Genomic DNA, 16,920 nt, shown 5'->3' on the forward strand with positions numbered 1-16,920 from the left:
GTGCCTTCTGAGCTGCTCACCCAGGCGCTGTGGCCGCCGACGCTCTCCTTGTCCCCGGCCACTGCTTCTTTCCGCCGGGGACCTCGGGCGTGTAGGCCTCTGTGTCCCAATACCTAGCGCAGGCATGCTGCCTCACTTCACGGTCCAGGCCCAGGCCTGGCAGCAGCCCCTCCTGCATCCTCGCAGCTTCCTCCTAGCGGCTCAGCAGGACTCCCCTCACCACCGCAATGGTCTCCTTTGTTCTCCTCCAGCAGAGACGGCCTGTCGAATCAGGGGCACCGTCACCCAGGGCGCCACTTCATCCGGTCTCCGCTCAGCCAGCCTGCAGCTCGGGTCCTGGCCGTTACTCTTGACCTGTCACAGGCGAGGCCGGGAGTTTGTCCCCAGACAGAGGCACTCTACAGCAAAGCTTAAATCTCCATTTGGGGCACCACGGCCCCCTCAATGCTCTCAGACCTTGGCCATGCCAGGCAGACCCGCCTCCCCACCCACCCGTGGTACGCAGTCTGGCTTCCCAGGGGGCTCACCCGAGACAGGAGCCCATCATTTTCTTCAGGGGGCTCTAATTGGCATGCAGGTAGCAACAATTGATTGTGTGGGCGGCTGCTCCGCTGTTATTTTCAGGATCTTTTGCCACGGCTGTGACGGAGCTCTTCTGTGGTTGCCATCTTGGCGTCCCTTGTTGTGGTTTCTGCTCATGATGCCATATTCAGGATTAATGACCTCATGAGATGGGGGCCGTTGTATTGACTGAGCAAAGTTTCTGTGATGAAAGCGAGGTCTGGTGCTTCTTCCAAAAGTAGATCAAAGATGTTTATGCAATTCAGAGTCCAGTGAAAATGAATACACCGTTTAGCTTTAGATTGACAACAAACAAATGATGGACGGAATGCTGACAATGCAGACATTCTCCCCCAGTCAAGAGATCTGGGTTAAATCCATCGTTCTTTTGCCCACTACGCCACCCCAGTTTAGACATGGCCATATGCAAATCAGTCTTGACCCTGTGCCTCATGGGAACAGTCCAGCCCGAACTGCCAAGCCATGTCTTCCCTGGACCGGAATCAGTAGTGAGCACGGGTCCCACGTCTGGGAATACCCATCCCACATAGGGCTCAGACGTGAGTCCCTTGCTCTCCATGCCACTGGAATCAAGCTATCCTGGCTGACGAGGGCTGAAAGCCCGAAACCGGTCCTAGGATGCTTGTTTCCAGTCCAGGGAGGACCTGGCTTGGCAGTTCGGGCTGGACTGTTCCCATGGGGCACAGGGTCAAGACTGATTTGCATATGGCTGGGTTCAAACTGGAATGGCATGGTGAGCAAAAAAACGATGGATTTAGGCCCAGATCTCTGTACTGGGGTGAATGTATGACATTGTTCTGCATTCTGTCCATCAATTGTTATTTTTGCATTTGTCACCCCGAGTGGAAAGGGTATGCTCAGACGTGAGTCCCTTGCTCTCCATGCCACTGGAATCAAGCTATCCTGGCTGACGAGGGCTGAAAGCCCGAAACCGGTCCTAGGATGCTTGTTTCCAGTCCAGGGAGGACCTGGCTTGGCAGTTCGGGCTGGACTGTTCCCATGGGGCACAGGGTCAAGACTGATTTGCATATGGCTGGGTTCAAACTGGAATGGCATGGTGAGCAAAAAAACGATGGATTTAGGCCCAGATCTCTGTACTGGGGTGAATGTATGACATTGTTCTGCATTCTGTCCATCAATTGTTATTTTTGCATTTGTCACCCCGAGTGGAAAGGGTATGCTCAGACGTGAGTCCCTTGCTCTCCATGCCACTGGAATCAAGCTATCCTGGCTGACGAGGGCTGAAAGCCCGAAACCGGTCCTAGGATGCTTGTTTCCAGTCCAGGGAGGACCTGGCTTGGCAGTTCGGGCTGGACTGTTCCCATGGGGCACAGGGTCAAGACTGATTTGCATATGGCTGGGTTCAAACTGGAATGGCATGGTGAGCAAAAAAACGATGGATTTAGGCCCAGATCTCTGTACTGGGGTGAATGTATGACATTGTTCTGCATTCTGTCCATCAATTGTTATTTTTGCATTTGTCACCCCGAGTGGAAAGGGTATGCTCAGACGTGAGTCCCTTGCTCTCCATGCCACTGGAATCAAGCTATCCTGGCTGACGAGGGCTGAAAGCCCGAAACCGGTCCTAGGATGCTTGTTTCCAGTCCAGGGAGGACCTGGCTTGGCAGTTCGGGCTGGACTGTTCCCATGGGGCACAGGGTCAAGACTGATTTGCATATGGCTGGGTTCAAACTGGAATGGCATGGTGAGCAAAAAAACGATGGATTTAGGCCCAGATCTCTGTACTGGGGTGAATGTATGACATTGTTCTGCATTCTGTCCATCAATTGTTATTTTTGCATTTGTCACCCCGAGTGGAAAGGGTATGCTCAGACGTGAGTCCCTTGCTCTCCATGCCACTGGAATCAAGCTATCCTGGCTGACGAGGGCTGAAAGCCCGAAACCGGTCCTAGGATGCTTGTTTCCAGTCCAGGGAGGACCTGGCTTGGCAGTTCGGGCTGGACTGTTCCCATGGGGCACAGGGTCAAGACTGATTTGCATATGGCTGGGTTCAAACTGGAATGGCATGGTGAGCAAAAAAACGATGGATTTAGGCCCAGATCTCTGTACTGGGGTGAATGTATGACATTGTTCTGCATTCTGTCCATCAATTGTTATTTTTGCATTTGTCACCCCGAGTGGAAAGGGTATGCTCAGACGTGAGTCCCTTGCTCTCCATGCCACTGGAATCAAGCTATCCTGGCTGACGAGGGCTGAAAGCCCGAAACCGGTCCTAGGATGCTTGTTTCCAGTCCAGGGAGGACCTGGCTTGGCAGTTCGGGCTGGACTGTTCCCATGGGGCACAGGGTCAAGACTGATTTGCATATGGCTGGGTTCAAACTGGAATGGCATGGTGAGCAAAAAAACAATGGATTTAGGCCCAGATCTCTGTACTGGGGTGAATGTATGACATTGTTCTGCATTCTGTCCATCAATTGTTATTTTTGCATTTGTCACCCCGAGTGGAAAGGGTATGCTCAGACGTGAGTCCCTTGCTCTCCATGCCACTGGAATCAAGCTATCCTGGCTGACGAGGGCTGAAAGCCCGAAACCGGTCCTAGGATGCTTGTTTCCAGTCCAGGGAGGACCTGGCTTGGCAGTTCGGGCTGGACTGTTCCCATGGTGCACAGGGTCAAGACTGATTTGCATATGGCTGGGTTCAAACTGGAATGGCATGGTGAGCAAAAAAACGATGGATTTAGGCCCAGATCTCTGTACTGGGGTGAATGTATGACATTGTTCTGCATTCTGTCCATCAATTGTTATTTTAGCTTTAGATTGAATCTACAATCCTTGGTACTCCAAGTTGTCGATAGAGCATCGCATTTACGAGAGGCAGATCTGCGTTGAAAATCATCCAGAGAGCTTTGGCTGGTGGAACGTGCAAGGCGTGCTGGTCCCTTGTTTTAAAGATTAAACTGACTACTTCCTATTAGATCCTCATAATGATGCTGACTGAGAAATCGGAGCCCTTGTAGGCAGCTAAGCCCTTATCGGCAGCTTAAAACACCTTTACACATATCCTTACTTTAATTTGATAGACTAGGCGCATTAGTAAAGAATCAATTCCCACATTATATTGTAAGAGTCTACTTATGCACGTTGATGATCTTTTCATGCACCATCTTCCTACTTGCCCCAGTAAGAATCCTGCTTCATACAGGAGTACTGCAATATCTGCTTGATCCATCGTCTCGGTTTAATACTGATTCAGAAAGGTCTCATACCAGTATAAAACAAGTGGTCGAGGTCCGCGTTGTTATTCCATGTATCGTACATTAAAAGGACCTCTGAGGCGCTAAAATAGTTGGAGTGGAGCAAGAAGTGAAATCAAGCGACTAGCATATTTCAGCCTGTGAAGAAAGATAGAACAAGTCGAGCTAACACAGCTCTTCAGATCCCTTGATGCCAATGAAAGGGAATTAATTAGGGTTACTTCACCAGACAGGAGAAAGAAGTAAACTCCCACAAGTGGCTGCCCTTTGGCCATGCTTGGAGATGGATGACCTAGCGAAGGAGGGAGGCGTGGTCATTCTTCAATATGTGAAGGGAAACTATAGCCTGTATGTGTGCAGAGCCTGATCTGTACTAATAAGATATGGCCCCAAAAAATAAAATTGGAGTGATAGGAGTCTTCTCTTCACATGGGAGTAAGATATGCACTGGATTCCCAGATCCTCTTTACCTTATTGTGGGGGGAGGAGGTGGGACTTTTCTTAGATTTTACACTGACAAATCTCTGGATTCTAGAAAATCCCTATGTATACTGAGCAAACCATCTCTCTGAAAATCTAACATAGCTAATAATGTTTTATGGAGGTTGGCTTTGGCCAATATTAAGTGGAAAGAAAGATATCTTTTCATTACAGTGAGTTTTCTTTAGTCTACTATGTAAATGTTGTCTGACAAGTTACCTATACGGCAAATATGCAACGAAAATATTAAAATATAAAGAGTATTAGTCAAAGTAAATTGATAAAAAATAGTTAATCTTTCTAGCATTTCCAATGACTTGTCAAACTAAATTCCAATTACTGTATATGTGAATTGTCTTTGTTCCAGGATCGGTCGCTGTGATTTCAATGAAAGCTGTCTCGGGCTTGTTGATTCTCACTGGAAAGGGAAGCATGCAGTTGACTTACCCCCTCTTCTACGTCATGCTTGTGGTGATGGTCACATCCTGCGCAGCACAGGTCAAGTAAGTGATCCTTCAACCTCTCTTCCTATCTCATATTCCAACAGCATTGACTGTTTCAAAATGGAGAGGAATATGGCCCCATTGAGGATCAGCATAATTCAAAATGCTCCAATTTCTGAGGAAGCGAGAAGTATGAAGGAGAACCCACAAGTCGCATCTCTTCCATCACAGCAATATTATGTTGAAGAAAAATTCACTGTTGGATTTCCTTTTACATTTAACAATTCCTGCAGAAATCAGAGGAATTTTCATTGCCCTCTAACTCTATACTAGGACCTTAGGGGCTCATTACGATGGCGGAACGATGGCCACCGCCGGGGCGGCGGTGGCGATTGTTCCGCCATCACATTGGGATTTACTCACGGCCATATTAGGATGGCGGTGGGTATCGTGGGGGATGCAAAGTCCGTCCGCCGGTGGCAATTGCGCTGATTGCCTGGAGGGCGAAGCAGGGCAACTAATATGGTGGCGTTGCCTAGCAGGCACCGTCCGCCATATTAGGATGTGTGTTGCCAGGCGCCTTTCCATGGCAAGGCTGACAGGGATTGTGTTTGGGGGCCCGTTGCAGGCTCCCCTTGTTTGGGGGTGTTGCTGCACTGGGGGGTACCCATGGTACCCCCCTACATTTCCATGCACAAGGTGGCAGGCACCGAGTGGTGCCTGCCACGTTGTGCATAGGAATGCACAACATGCGTTTTTCAACACCGCGGCGGTGCTGCAGCCAGCAGCATCGTCGGCAATGTTAAAACGCTGGATGTGGCTGCCACGGTGGCAGTCGCATCATGATTTGGAGTGCGGGACCGCCGCCTTACAGGCGGGCGGTCCTGTTACCGCTAGGATGGCGGGTGGACTCAAGTGCAGCCACCATCCTAATGACCCCCTTAGTTCTCAATGCAAAATGATGTGCTATTTAATACAATTTATAAATTAGCTATAGAACACTGTGCATTTCAATAAAAGAAAAAGAATGGCAAAGATACCACGTGTGACCGGGTACATCCTGTACGTTCTGTTATCCAATACAAACTATTACTAATGATCAATGCAGAGGACAGACATATATACACAAAATAAACTTATCAACACCAGACTACAATGAGCAACCCATAATCATAAAGAATGCCCAGATTCGAAAAGTGCTACATACCACACAAAATTGTAGATATATGTTACACAGAAGCTGGTAGCATAACATAACAAATACAATCATAGATGGTTAACTGTGAATAACCAGGATGGTTTCCCTGAGGGGTTTCGAGGGACATCAAGGTGAAAACATCCCCTTCATTAACAGTTTCCCATCCACAATTCTGGTGACTTGTCAACCACCCCACCTAGCATCTTGCTAATTCTAACTTTCTAGACCCAAAAAGTGTGGTGTAGGCGGTCCCCTCCGCCTACACCACACTCGATTTTACTAGCCGTCTGTGGTCCAAATAAAAAGAAATCAAATACCCTGCACCCTTACCTATCCCTGCCACCCTTTGAGCAATACCTTAACCTAAGGACCCAAATATGTACTCTCCACTTTCACTTGGAGAGCAAGGGCAGAAAGCCTGCACATACCAGCAGAATTCTTTTAGGTTTCACCTGCGAAAGCGCTTGCGCTGCATGCTGTCCCGTGTGCGAGGGATAATGTATACATCCAGGGGCTTGCAGTCCGCCCATTAATTACCATTTGTTGCCTTCATTGTCACTCTTATTTGCTGCCTCCTAATTCGGCAGCGCATGCCGACATCACTTCTTCTTCTTTCAACTGGAGCAAGGACCAAGTACTGATTGCTTCAGCATGATTGCTGTCCTTCCAATTATCGTGCGTTGCTTGAGGTATTATATTTTTTTTTAAATTCTCTTCCCCCTTTCAACTCCAACCCCGTTGTCCATGTTGCTTCTTCCCTTCCCACCCCCACTCACCTTTGTACATATTGCTTTTAACCCCTCTCAACCCTTACTGTATTGCTCCTTCCTCCTTCGACCCCACATCCATTTTACGTCTTCCCCTCCCACACTACAACCCTCCTGTTGTCTGTGTTGTCCACCCCCACCTGCCCTAAGAAACAAAAGCTCTATGATGCAGCCAGTGCTTCCCATGTCATATTGTTAAAAAAAAAAAAAACTTTTAGCCAAGCTGCACAGCAGCCGCGCTGCACAGCAGCCGCGCTGCTCTACAACCAGTGGCGGCTCCTCCGCTAAGGCAGAGGAGCGTCGCCCCACTGCTCAAAAGGAAAAATAAAATGACAATAACGTATCGTTATTATTATTTTCTTTTTCCTATTGCAGTCAGTGACCTTGTTCAATGTGGGGCAGAGAGGGACTGGCCCGAGCAGGGAAGGAGTGGTTTACACTCCCTAACTACGCATGACTGTTTGGCCGACCCTCTTGGGCCGTCCAACCAGTTCATGCACACTTTGCATGTTCCCCACCAGGCTGTAATGCGCAGCCTGGTGGGAAACATGCACAGGTTCCCTGTCCCCGTCTGAGAGCGGAACCACGGAGCTCAAGCCAATCACACCGCTGCATTGCAGTGTTGTGATTGGCTTAGGATGGGAGCCCGGGTGCTTCCTGCTGCTGGGAGTGGCAACAGGAAGATGGAGGATGATGAGGACGGGGAGAGGCAGCGGCAGACTGTTCCAAGGTAAACGTTTTTTTTCTTAATTTCCCCGCCCACCACTCTTGTCCAGTAGCAGCCGCTACTGTCTACAACATGGCTAAAAGACATTGGCAAGATAGACGAGACATATTGGCTTTACCAATGCTTCATTGAGCCTCTTGTCAGTATTTACTCCATTTTCCTGTAAGCGTGGGCCTGTGGCCCTGCATAACTGTGCTGAAACTAAGCAAACATGGCTGACTGTGGCAGCAGAGCACCACACCTTTTCCTTCACCTCCCTTAAGTCTGCAGAGACTAGAGCAAAATTGGAGAAGGCTGTTGTGATGAAAGGCTGCCATCCACTCAGTGCTTAACGTAGGGCCGGTCCCCCAGGACTCTGCTCAAAAGCCCCCTGCTGATGCAGTTGAATGTCGGCGGACCGAAAACCAAGGCTGTATAGTCCTAAATTCACCTCATTCATACCTCTTTAATCTACATCCAGACATTTCCTGGCCGTTCATATCACTCTTGCAGGCTTCTGCTTTCTCCCTTTCTCTTCCATCGTCTTTCCATTTGGTGTGTTTTTCCTACTCTTGCTCTAGTAAACGTTTCATACGAAAATATAAGTGCTGGTCTCCCAAAAAGGAGTCCCTGTGGTCTCCACCTGCTACCCACGGCTGAAATTAGGCACTGCATCCACCATGTCGTCGCTTCACTCAAGCCTCTGGAGATCCAGGAAGATGAGGGGAAACTAGAGGTACTTCACATTGGGAACCTCTTCTGCCCTCGTTTAACCTTTAAGGGGCCGATTTTGATGTCGGACGGACTCAGGTCCGGCCCTGCAAGTACGATGCGACCGAACAGGGTTCAGTCGCTCTCGTATACTTCACAATGCAAGCATGCATTCCGAGCGGAATGCATGCTTGCATTGTGAAAAGCAGGGGTGCAGTTCATCCCTGCACCCTGTGGCCGGCACCCCAAGGGGCCTGCCACCGGGTGCAGGGATCCACAGAGGGGCACCATAGGTGCCCCCAGGCGGCCATTCGACAGCCTCGCACCCATGGGGGCCCTACTGGGTGCCCCCACAGACAGTTTCCGACTGCCTTTTCGTGCCAGAAAGACCGGCACGTAAAAGCAGTGAAATACTGCCATCATACTCCCTCGGTCGTAAAGAGGCGGCCGGAGGAGTACTGAGGGATTTCCGGATGGCGGACGGGCTCTCCGAGCCTGTCGTCAGCCATCCGGAAATCCGAGTCGGATTTCTTTCCGATCGAGCCCATCGGAATGGCTCGGTCGGAATAGAATCCGGCCGACACGTTCCGATTCGGACGGAAGGGCTCTGACCATCGTTCGGAGCCCTTCCAGCCGAAATCGGAATCGGCCCCTAAGTGTATGTATAGAAGTGCAAAGGTGTGTCAAAAAACGTGAAAATGATTGTAAATACATCAATAAATGCAGCTATATCATGGTTGGGGTTATATACTGATTCCATTGGTATTCCAAAGGACACTACCGTCCCCACACCTGAGTATCACAATTGCCTAAAAATCCTTCCATTTAATGTACTCTGCAGGTATAAATTACATTTACACTTGTAAAATTCTGAAGATTTCCACTTTGTGAAGAAAATACACCGATTTTAAGCTCCCAGCTTCCACTTTTTCTGTGTGCGTTTAATATATAGGGCAAAAAAAGGTATGCTGAATCTCACACCCGCAGGCACGGCTGCTCCTGGGAAGCAGCAGTGGAGCGGGGAGGGAGGGGTTTGAAAAAACACTTACCTGCCGCTACCTCTCCTGTGCCCTCTTCCTGGCTTCTTCTCTGGAAAAGAAAAAAATGAAGCACCCGGCTCCCAGCCTCCCAATTGCCAATACCAACCCTGCAATGCAGCATTGTGAATGGTCTGAGCGCCATGGGAGACTGGGCATGTTCTCCATGCAGGCTGTAATGCAGCCTACATGGAGAACATGCAAAGTGTGCATGAATGTTTGGCCGGCCCGGTCAAACATTCATGTGCACTTACATAGTGCCCACCACTCCTCCCCCTGCTCTGAGAGCAGGGCAGATCTGCCCCGCCCAGCCCGCCGAGACGCCCCAGCAGGAACAATAAAATGATTATTACATATAGAGTTATCATCATTTTATTTTTCCTTTTTTCCACTGCGAAAAGCAGTGGGGCGACGCTCCCCCACATTAGCGTCTGAGCAGCCACTGCACACCAGTATGTTCAGCTCCTCCTGGGTGACTTGTTTGGAGCCTTTCTGTCTATGCAAAATACAATAGCTTGAGGGAGAGAAACTCAGCCTGCAAGAGTCACCCTAACAGATAATAGGCCACAGGCACCGAGCGGCAGATTTGAGAGGCGGAGATGGAGAGGTTATGGCCTCAGGAATGTAGATTCCACTGGTGCAGCAGGTGCAGTGGCACCTGGGCTCAGGGTTCAGTGGGGGGGTCAGTAAACACCGGTTATTGCTGTATTTTGGGCCTAAGGCACACTGGCTACACTACAGCATGGTCTACTCCCAACCAAATGCCAGAGAATACCCAGCAGCACCAGGGGAATCAGGAGAAATGGAGACAATGGCAACAATCAAAAAAAGAAGGACCAAGAAGCAACACCAGAAAACCTACCTGTACTAGATTCTTGATTAATAACCGAGGGGAGGGCCAGTTGAGGGCTATTGTTAGTTAACCTGTGCCTTGTTAAGTAAAACACAGTTCAGTATGAAAACTTGGGGTTAACTCTGGTTGCAGTGGCACAATGCAGCAGTCTTTTCCCCATAGAAATGTGAGTCAAATAATAAACCAGTTCCAAAGTGACATTATGATCCTGAAATTCATCTGTAAAATTCCGGTAACTATTTAAGAACTAAGGGGGTAATTTCGATGGTGGACGGACTTCTGTCCGGCTCCCATCGTGCCGGGGCTTGGGACCGTACACCTGTAATGAGGTAGTCCCCCATTGAGATTATGATGTGACCGCCACTGTGGCGGTCGCATCGTGTATCTCCGACATTGCGGAGAGTGCTGCTAGCTGCAGCACCCGCTGCAATGTCAGAAATACAGCCTTTGCATTTTCATGCACTATGTGGCAGGCACCACGCGGTGCCTGCCACCTGGTGCAGGGAAATGTAGGAGGGTACCATAGGTATCCCCCCAGTGCATACTCACCTCCTCCAACACAAGGGGGGCTCGCTACGTTCCTCCAAATGCAATCCCCGTCAGCCTGTGAATGGTAGTTTCACCGCCATACACTGACTGGAGGGGAGGCAGAATCCTAATATGGCGGACGGTGCCTGCTAGGCGCCACCACCATATTGTTGATGCATGGTGGGTCTGCCAGGAAATCGCAACGATTGCCTGTGGCGGACCCGTGGTGGACGGTCTTTACGTCTGCCAGCACACCGCCAGCCATTGTAATTTGGCGGGCGGAGATGTGCCTTACGATGGCAGTGAAATCGCCACCGGCAGGCTGCCAGTGGCGGTTTCACTGCCATCATAATGACCCCCTAAGTTACATTTAACTATCCAAACAGGGCCGAAATGCTAAAAACTGAAGGAAGGAATTAGGAGACATGACATTTTGAACTTTATTTGGATAGCAAATTGCTTTGCAGATGGTGCCTGACTTGAGGAGATGCACCGTCACCAATTAGTAAGTATTAGGAGGACGAGAAATGGTATCTATCAATAGGTAATGACCTGCAAAGCTTGTGCAAAGTGCAGATTATTTTGGACAAATTGATTGGCCCAAACACCAACCAATTGTATGGGCTGAGACACCAAAACAACCGAAAGGATCCATGGGTAGATGTGTTTTTACCAACACATGGTCACAACTGTGCCTTAGGCATGCAAAAAAATAAATTCTCCATTTTCTTTTTGCAGTTATTTATTTATTTAGTTAGTTTTACAATAACATAGATTTCATTACAAGAGATACAATTTTACAAACAGTTGTTAGTTATGGTCATTACAAAAGGCACAAAGTGGCGGTAGATACATTGAAACAATTGCTCTTTTCAGTCTTTACTGAGAAACGGACTGACAATTGTTGGGTTGGGTCGAGTGGGACGGGGGCAGTGCAGTTAATCTCAGTCTCGGGAAGGATACATTATCACAGAGCAGGTTGGCTAATGGGACAACTGGCAAAAATGTCTATATGCGAGGTAGGCTTTCAGCTCCATTTTGAAGACTGGCAATGAGGAGATGGTGCATAGTTTCTGGGGGTAGGGAGTTCCATATTCTGCCTGCGCTACCTGAGAAAGATTGTGCATGAGTTGTCCCTTTTTAAAGGTCAGAGGTTCTAACATAGCTTCACCATTTCGCGATGGTGCCTCCTGCTTGCTTCATTTTGTTCACAAGGTAAAGAGGAGTGAATGTATGTAAGGCCTTGTGGATGATACAGGCAGTCTTATAATTGCCCTGGCTTCTATGGGGAGGTAGCAAAGAGTGACAAGCATAGGTGAAATAGGATTGTTTCTTTTTGCCCCATAGAGGAGACGAACCGCTGAATGTAGAACTGATTTCTGAGGGCTGAGGTGGGTCTTGGGGAGACAGTTACAGTAGTTAATTCTGGGGAGAAACAGTGATTGACAAAACATTTCAGCTCTTGCTCAAGAATGTAGCAGAAGATTCCCTAAAGGATACTTAGTTGATGTTGCGCATGCCTGAGCATGGTGCTGATTTGAGTTTGAAGATTGAGCCTTTAATCCAGATTGACTCCCAGGGATCTTGCACTGTCAAAAATGATAGGTTTGCTGTTAAGGATGTTGAGTGTATCCATCCAGGCTTCTACAGGCAGTGGTGAGTACGAAGAGATGTTTTGTTTTTGGAAGGGTTCAGTTTTAGGTCATGAGAAGTCATCCAGTCTTGAACAGAGTTTAAAGTGGTGGGAAGATGAGAGATGTCAATAGTGGATGAGACCTTTTCATAGAGTTGGGTGTTGTCTGCATACTGATGATAGAGGATCCAAGCCTTTGTTAGAAATACTCAGAGAGGCTTGCTACAGAGGTTGAACATGGTAGGAGCGAGGATAGAAACATGTGAGACTCATTGATTGACAGTCTTAGGTGAAAAGAGACAGTCATCAATTTTGATCCTCTGTGACCTATCCATGAGGAAGGATTCAAACCATTTTAAGGCCACGCCGTCAGTGCCCATCTGATTGTTAGTGTGTTGAGAAGTATATGGTGATTTACTGTATCAACATCTGCAAACAAGTCGATAAGGATCAGGAGGCAGGAGCTGCCAGAGTCTCAGACTCGAAGAGCATCATCAACTACCTGAGACAGGCTTGTTTTGGTGTTGCACCTTTAATAGAAACTGGACTGGAATTCATCCAGAAGGCTGTTGTTTTTGATGTATTGGGTGCGTTGCTCCGCTACAGATCATTCGATGATTTTTGCAAGAAAAGGCAGGTTAGAGATAGAGCGAAAGTTGTTGAGGTCATTCACATTTTTTGAAAAGTCAGGTAACTTGATCAGTTTTGAGGAAGTCAGGGAATGATCCTTGGCTGAGAGAGAGATTCATCTGTTTTGTCCAGTAAGGGAGCATGTGTGTGTAAAGGTCTTTGGTAATGTTATCCAGCATAGGGTCCACAAAGTAGTTCAAGGGCTTGGTTTTCATGATGTTTTTAAGTAAAACTTTCTCCTTGATTATGTCATAGGTTTGCCAGGTGTCCTTGACTTTGCAAACTGTGATGGTACTTGGACGATCATCTTGGCATAGGAGGGATTTCACTTTGGAATCAAAAAATTGACCAGAATCATCTGCTTTCTTGCAGGGGTCATCAAATTGATGGAAGTGGGCAAGGAAGGGCTGTTGGCTGTTTTGATCAGATCAAAGGCATGACAGGTTAGTGGTGGAAGGTGTCTGTCTATTTATTGTACAGATATCTCAAGGTTTTTCTTTCTCAGGGCCTTATTAAACCATGGAGCACTTGGTGTTGGTCTTTTCTTTTTGCTTTAGAGTGGGGGCTGCCTCGTCAAGCAAAATAGATAGACTGTTGAAGCAGTGCACAGTTGAGACATTGACATTTGTGGCTGATCTCATGGGGGATGGTACTTTCATCGCTGAATTTGCGGAGTATGTTGATGTCGCGAAAACAGGATGCCTCTCTTTTTGGTTGGCCTCTGGTCACGGAGTGAGAGAGTTGCAACCGGAAAGGAATAAGAAAGTAGTCTGACTAGCCTGCCGAAATGGGTTCATCTGCTGCGAAGAGGGTATCATTGGAGATTATTAGTAACCCTGGGCGTAGTGAGGCTACGCGGAGCATCACGGAGTGGGGGCAAATCAACGCACACTCCGTGTAGCCCCACTACGCGCCGCCCACCTCCGTCCCGCCTTCTTTCAAAATCCCTTACAATGTTTAAAAGCATTTTAAAAGTAATTAAAATGATTTACCTGAGCTGCGGCGTCCCGGGCTCCCTCTTCCTGCTCTATCGCTGACTTCTTCCTCACAAATGCGCATGCTCTCTGCTCCGCCGTGGCGTGTGTGTAGCCTGCCTGCTACGCCTACTTCGCGGGCCGCGAAGTAGGCAGCACTATGCACACTCCACGGGCGGAGCGGAGCACTACGCCCACGCTTAATTATTAGATCAAGTCTAGTGACTTTCGTGTGCATTGCCTTAAGATTGTGATGTCAGATTATTTGTAGAGAGAAAGATGGCAAACTGGTTGACTGCAGAATATTCTGTGTAGTCCCAATGAAGATTAACATTTTCTAAAAATGTCACCTTGGCGGTTCATGTGGATTGCTCCCATTCGAGATCAATGTTTTCCTCAATAAAGTCCAAGTTGTCACCTGGTGGGTGATATATGACATTAAGGCTGAAAGGGGAGTTGTGTTGAACTTGTAATTCCAGGATTAGGCAGTGGAGTGTGGAAAAAGGCCACTAGAAAGCTCCTTGCATTATAGGAAATATTTGAAGATGGCAGCAATGCCTCCCCCAACTACCGACACTGTCACTTCTGATGATGTAGTAGATAGGAGGAAGAAGAAGGTCGAATATGGTATGGGAGGTGTCATTGAACCAGGTCTCTGTGAAAATTAGTAGGTCTATGTTATATTATGTAATAGTGCCCAAAACGTCAAGCTTGTGTTTCATTGCTTACATGCACTTCTGGAGCATGCATGAGAAAGTCAATGTGAATTATTTGGTGTAAGGGGTGTCTGCAGTTTTGGTTTCAATAGGAAGGATGTTTCTGTTGGCCGGTGTCAGCTTTGGGAGAGACTGGAGTTCGGAGTGAGTCTGGGAAATATGTGGTATTTGGTGTTAAATGCGTTGTCCAGAGTGGTGGCAGTAGGGGGGGTTTGACACTGTTGGGTGTTGTAGCTTGTAAGAAAGCTGAAATATCGGCTTGGGAGAAATTGGGGTGAATCTCTTGGGGCGAGAAAGGTGACTGGTCCTTGGTATTGAGTGTCTGGGATTGTGTGTCTTCTGCTTGGGTAGTAGAGAGTCCGAAACTGTAGATAGTCTAGAGCTTCAGTGGGAAATAGGGACACCAAGGTGGGTGAATATCAAGGTGAGATGATCAAATGTGTCTTCTAGGGTCCGCAGAGGAGTGTGGGGTCATATAATAATATTTTGTTTCATTGGGGGTGGTTGTCATGAGTGGCTTTCATGGTTACTATTGATGAGGTGGTATGTTATGTGTTGTAGGAGCCATGTGGCATTGCATGGGAGTTGTCAGAGAGGTGTGAGGGAGACAAGATGGAGTGGGGTAGTGAAGTATGTTGGATGGGCTTTCGGTGCATGGGTCGAGCATGAAATGGGGTCTTGGCGATGTTGGGTGAGAATGGTAGTTCAGAGGAGGTGAACGGGGGTATGGTTGTATGGGAGAGGAGTCAATATGTGAGTAAAGTTATTTTTATACAGTAGATTGAGGAGAGGAAGAATGCATGATGGTGTGGAAGAGTATCAGATTGTGGGGCAGAGTATATTGTCACAGGTGGGGTTTGCCGGTTGTGTGTCTGTATTGGTAGTGTGTAAGAGAAGTAGAGTAGTGTCAGAGGGATTTCATCATCAATCAATCAATCACAGACATTTGTAGAGCGCACTACTCACCCGTAGGGTCTCAAGGCGCTGGGGGGAGGGGGGTGCCGCTACTGCTCGAACAGCCAGGTCTTCAGCTTCTTCCTGAAGGAGAGGTGGTCTTGGGTCAGGCGTAGGTCGGTCGGGAGGGAGTTCCAGGTCTTGGCGGCCAGGTAGGAGAAGGACCTTCCTCCTGTAGTCGCTCTTCGGATGCGGGGGACGGCGGCGAGGGCGTGGTTGGCTGATCGGAGGTGGCGTTTGGGAGCGTAGAAGTTGATTCGGTTGTTGAGGTAGCTCGGGCCTTGGTCGTGTAGGGCTTTGTGTGCGTGGGTGAGGAGGCGGAAGGTGATTCTTTTGTTGACGGGGAGCCAGTGTAGGTCTCTCAGATGTCCAGAGATGTGGCTGGTTCGTGGGATGTCGAGGATGAGTCTGGCTGAGGCGTTCTGGATCCGCTGGAGTCTCTTTTGGAGCTTGGCGGTGGTACCGGCGTAGAGGGCGTTGCCGTAGTCCAGTCGGCTAGTGACGAGGGCCTGGGTGACGGTCTTCCTGGTCTCGGTGGGGATCCACCAGAAGATCTTCCGTAGCATGCGTAGGATGTTGAAGCACGCCGAGGAGACGTTGTTGACTTGCCTGGTCATGGAGAGGGAGGAGTCCAGGATGAAGCCCAGGTTGCGTGCGTGGTCTGTCGGTTTGGGTGCGGTGCCCAGGGCGGGAGGCCACCAGGAGTCGTCCCAGGCGGAGGGTGAGGAGCCCAGGATGAGGACCTCCGTCTTGTCTGAGTTCAGTTTCAGGCGGCTGGTCGTCATCCATTCGGCTACCTCTTTCATCCCTTCGTGCAGGTTGGCTCTGGCGGCGGCGGGGTCGTCGGTCAGGGAGAGGATCAGCTGGGTGTCGTCGGCGTAGGAGATTATGCTGAGGTTGTGTTGGCGTGCGATGGCCGCGAGGGGGCTCATGTAAACGTTGAAGAGGGTGGGGCTCAGCGAGGATCCTTGAGGGACGCCGCAGATGACTTCGGTGGCCTCTGACTTGTACGGTGGTAGGCGGACTCTCTGTGTTCTTCTGTCGAGGAAGGAGATGATCCATTCCAGAGCCTTCTCCTGGATTCCGACGTTGCTGAGGCGATGCACTAGGGTGCGGTGGCAGACAGTGTCGAATGCCGCGGAGAGGTCTAGGAGGATGAGGGCCGCTGTTTCTCCCTTGTCCATCAGGGCTCGGATGTCATCGGTGGCGGCGATGAGGGCGGTCTCGGTGCTGTGGTTGGCTCGGAAGCCAGATTGTGAGGGGTCGAGGGATCCATTCGTCTCAAGGAAGGCGGTCAGCTGCTTGTTGACGGTCTTCTCGATGACTTTGGCTGGAAACGGGAGGAGCGAGATGGGGCGGTAATTCTTGAGTTCGGTGGGGTCTGCTGTGGGTTTCTTGAGAAGAGCGCTGAGTTCGGCGTGCTTCCAGCTCTCAGGGAAGGTGGCGGTGTCGAAGGATGTGTTGATGACGTCTCGCAGGTGGGGTGCGATGAC

At 49.1% G+C, this 16,920-nt stretch overlaps 1 protein-coding gene across 1 annotated transcript in view; it reads left to right on the forward strand.

Moving 5' to 3' along the window:
- The window catches only part of NIPAL2 (NIPA like domain containing 2), a 535,646-nt gene that overhangs the window by 418,980 nt on the left and 99,746 nt on the right, over positions 1-16,920 (forward strand). The window contains exon 7 of the mRNA XM_085605195.1: positions 4,645-4,780. Coding sequence (XP_085461321.1) covers positions 4,645-4,780 — 136 coding nt within the window. The remainder of the gene's footprint in view (positions 1-4,644; positions 4,781-16,920) is intronic.

The sequence above is a fragment of the Triturus cristatus genome, chromosome 5_1, assembly GCF_964204655.1.
Source record: "Triturus cristatus chromosome 5_1, aTriCri1.1, whole genome shotgun sequence".
Classification (NCBI taxonomy): Eukaryota; Metazoa; Chordata; class Amphibia; order Caudata; family Salamandridae; genus Triturus; species Triturus cristatus.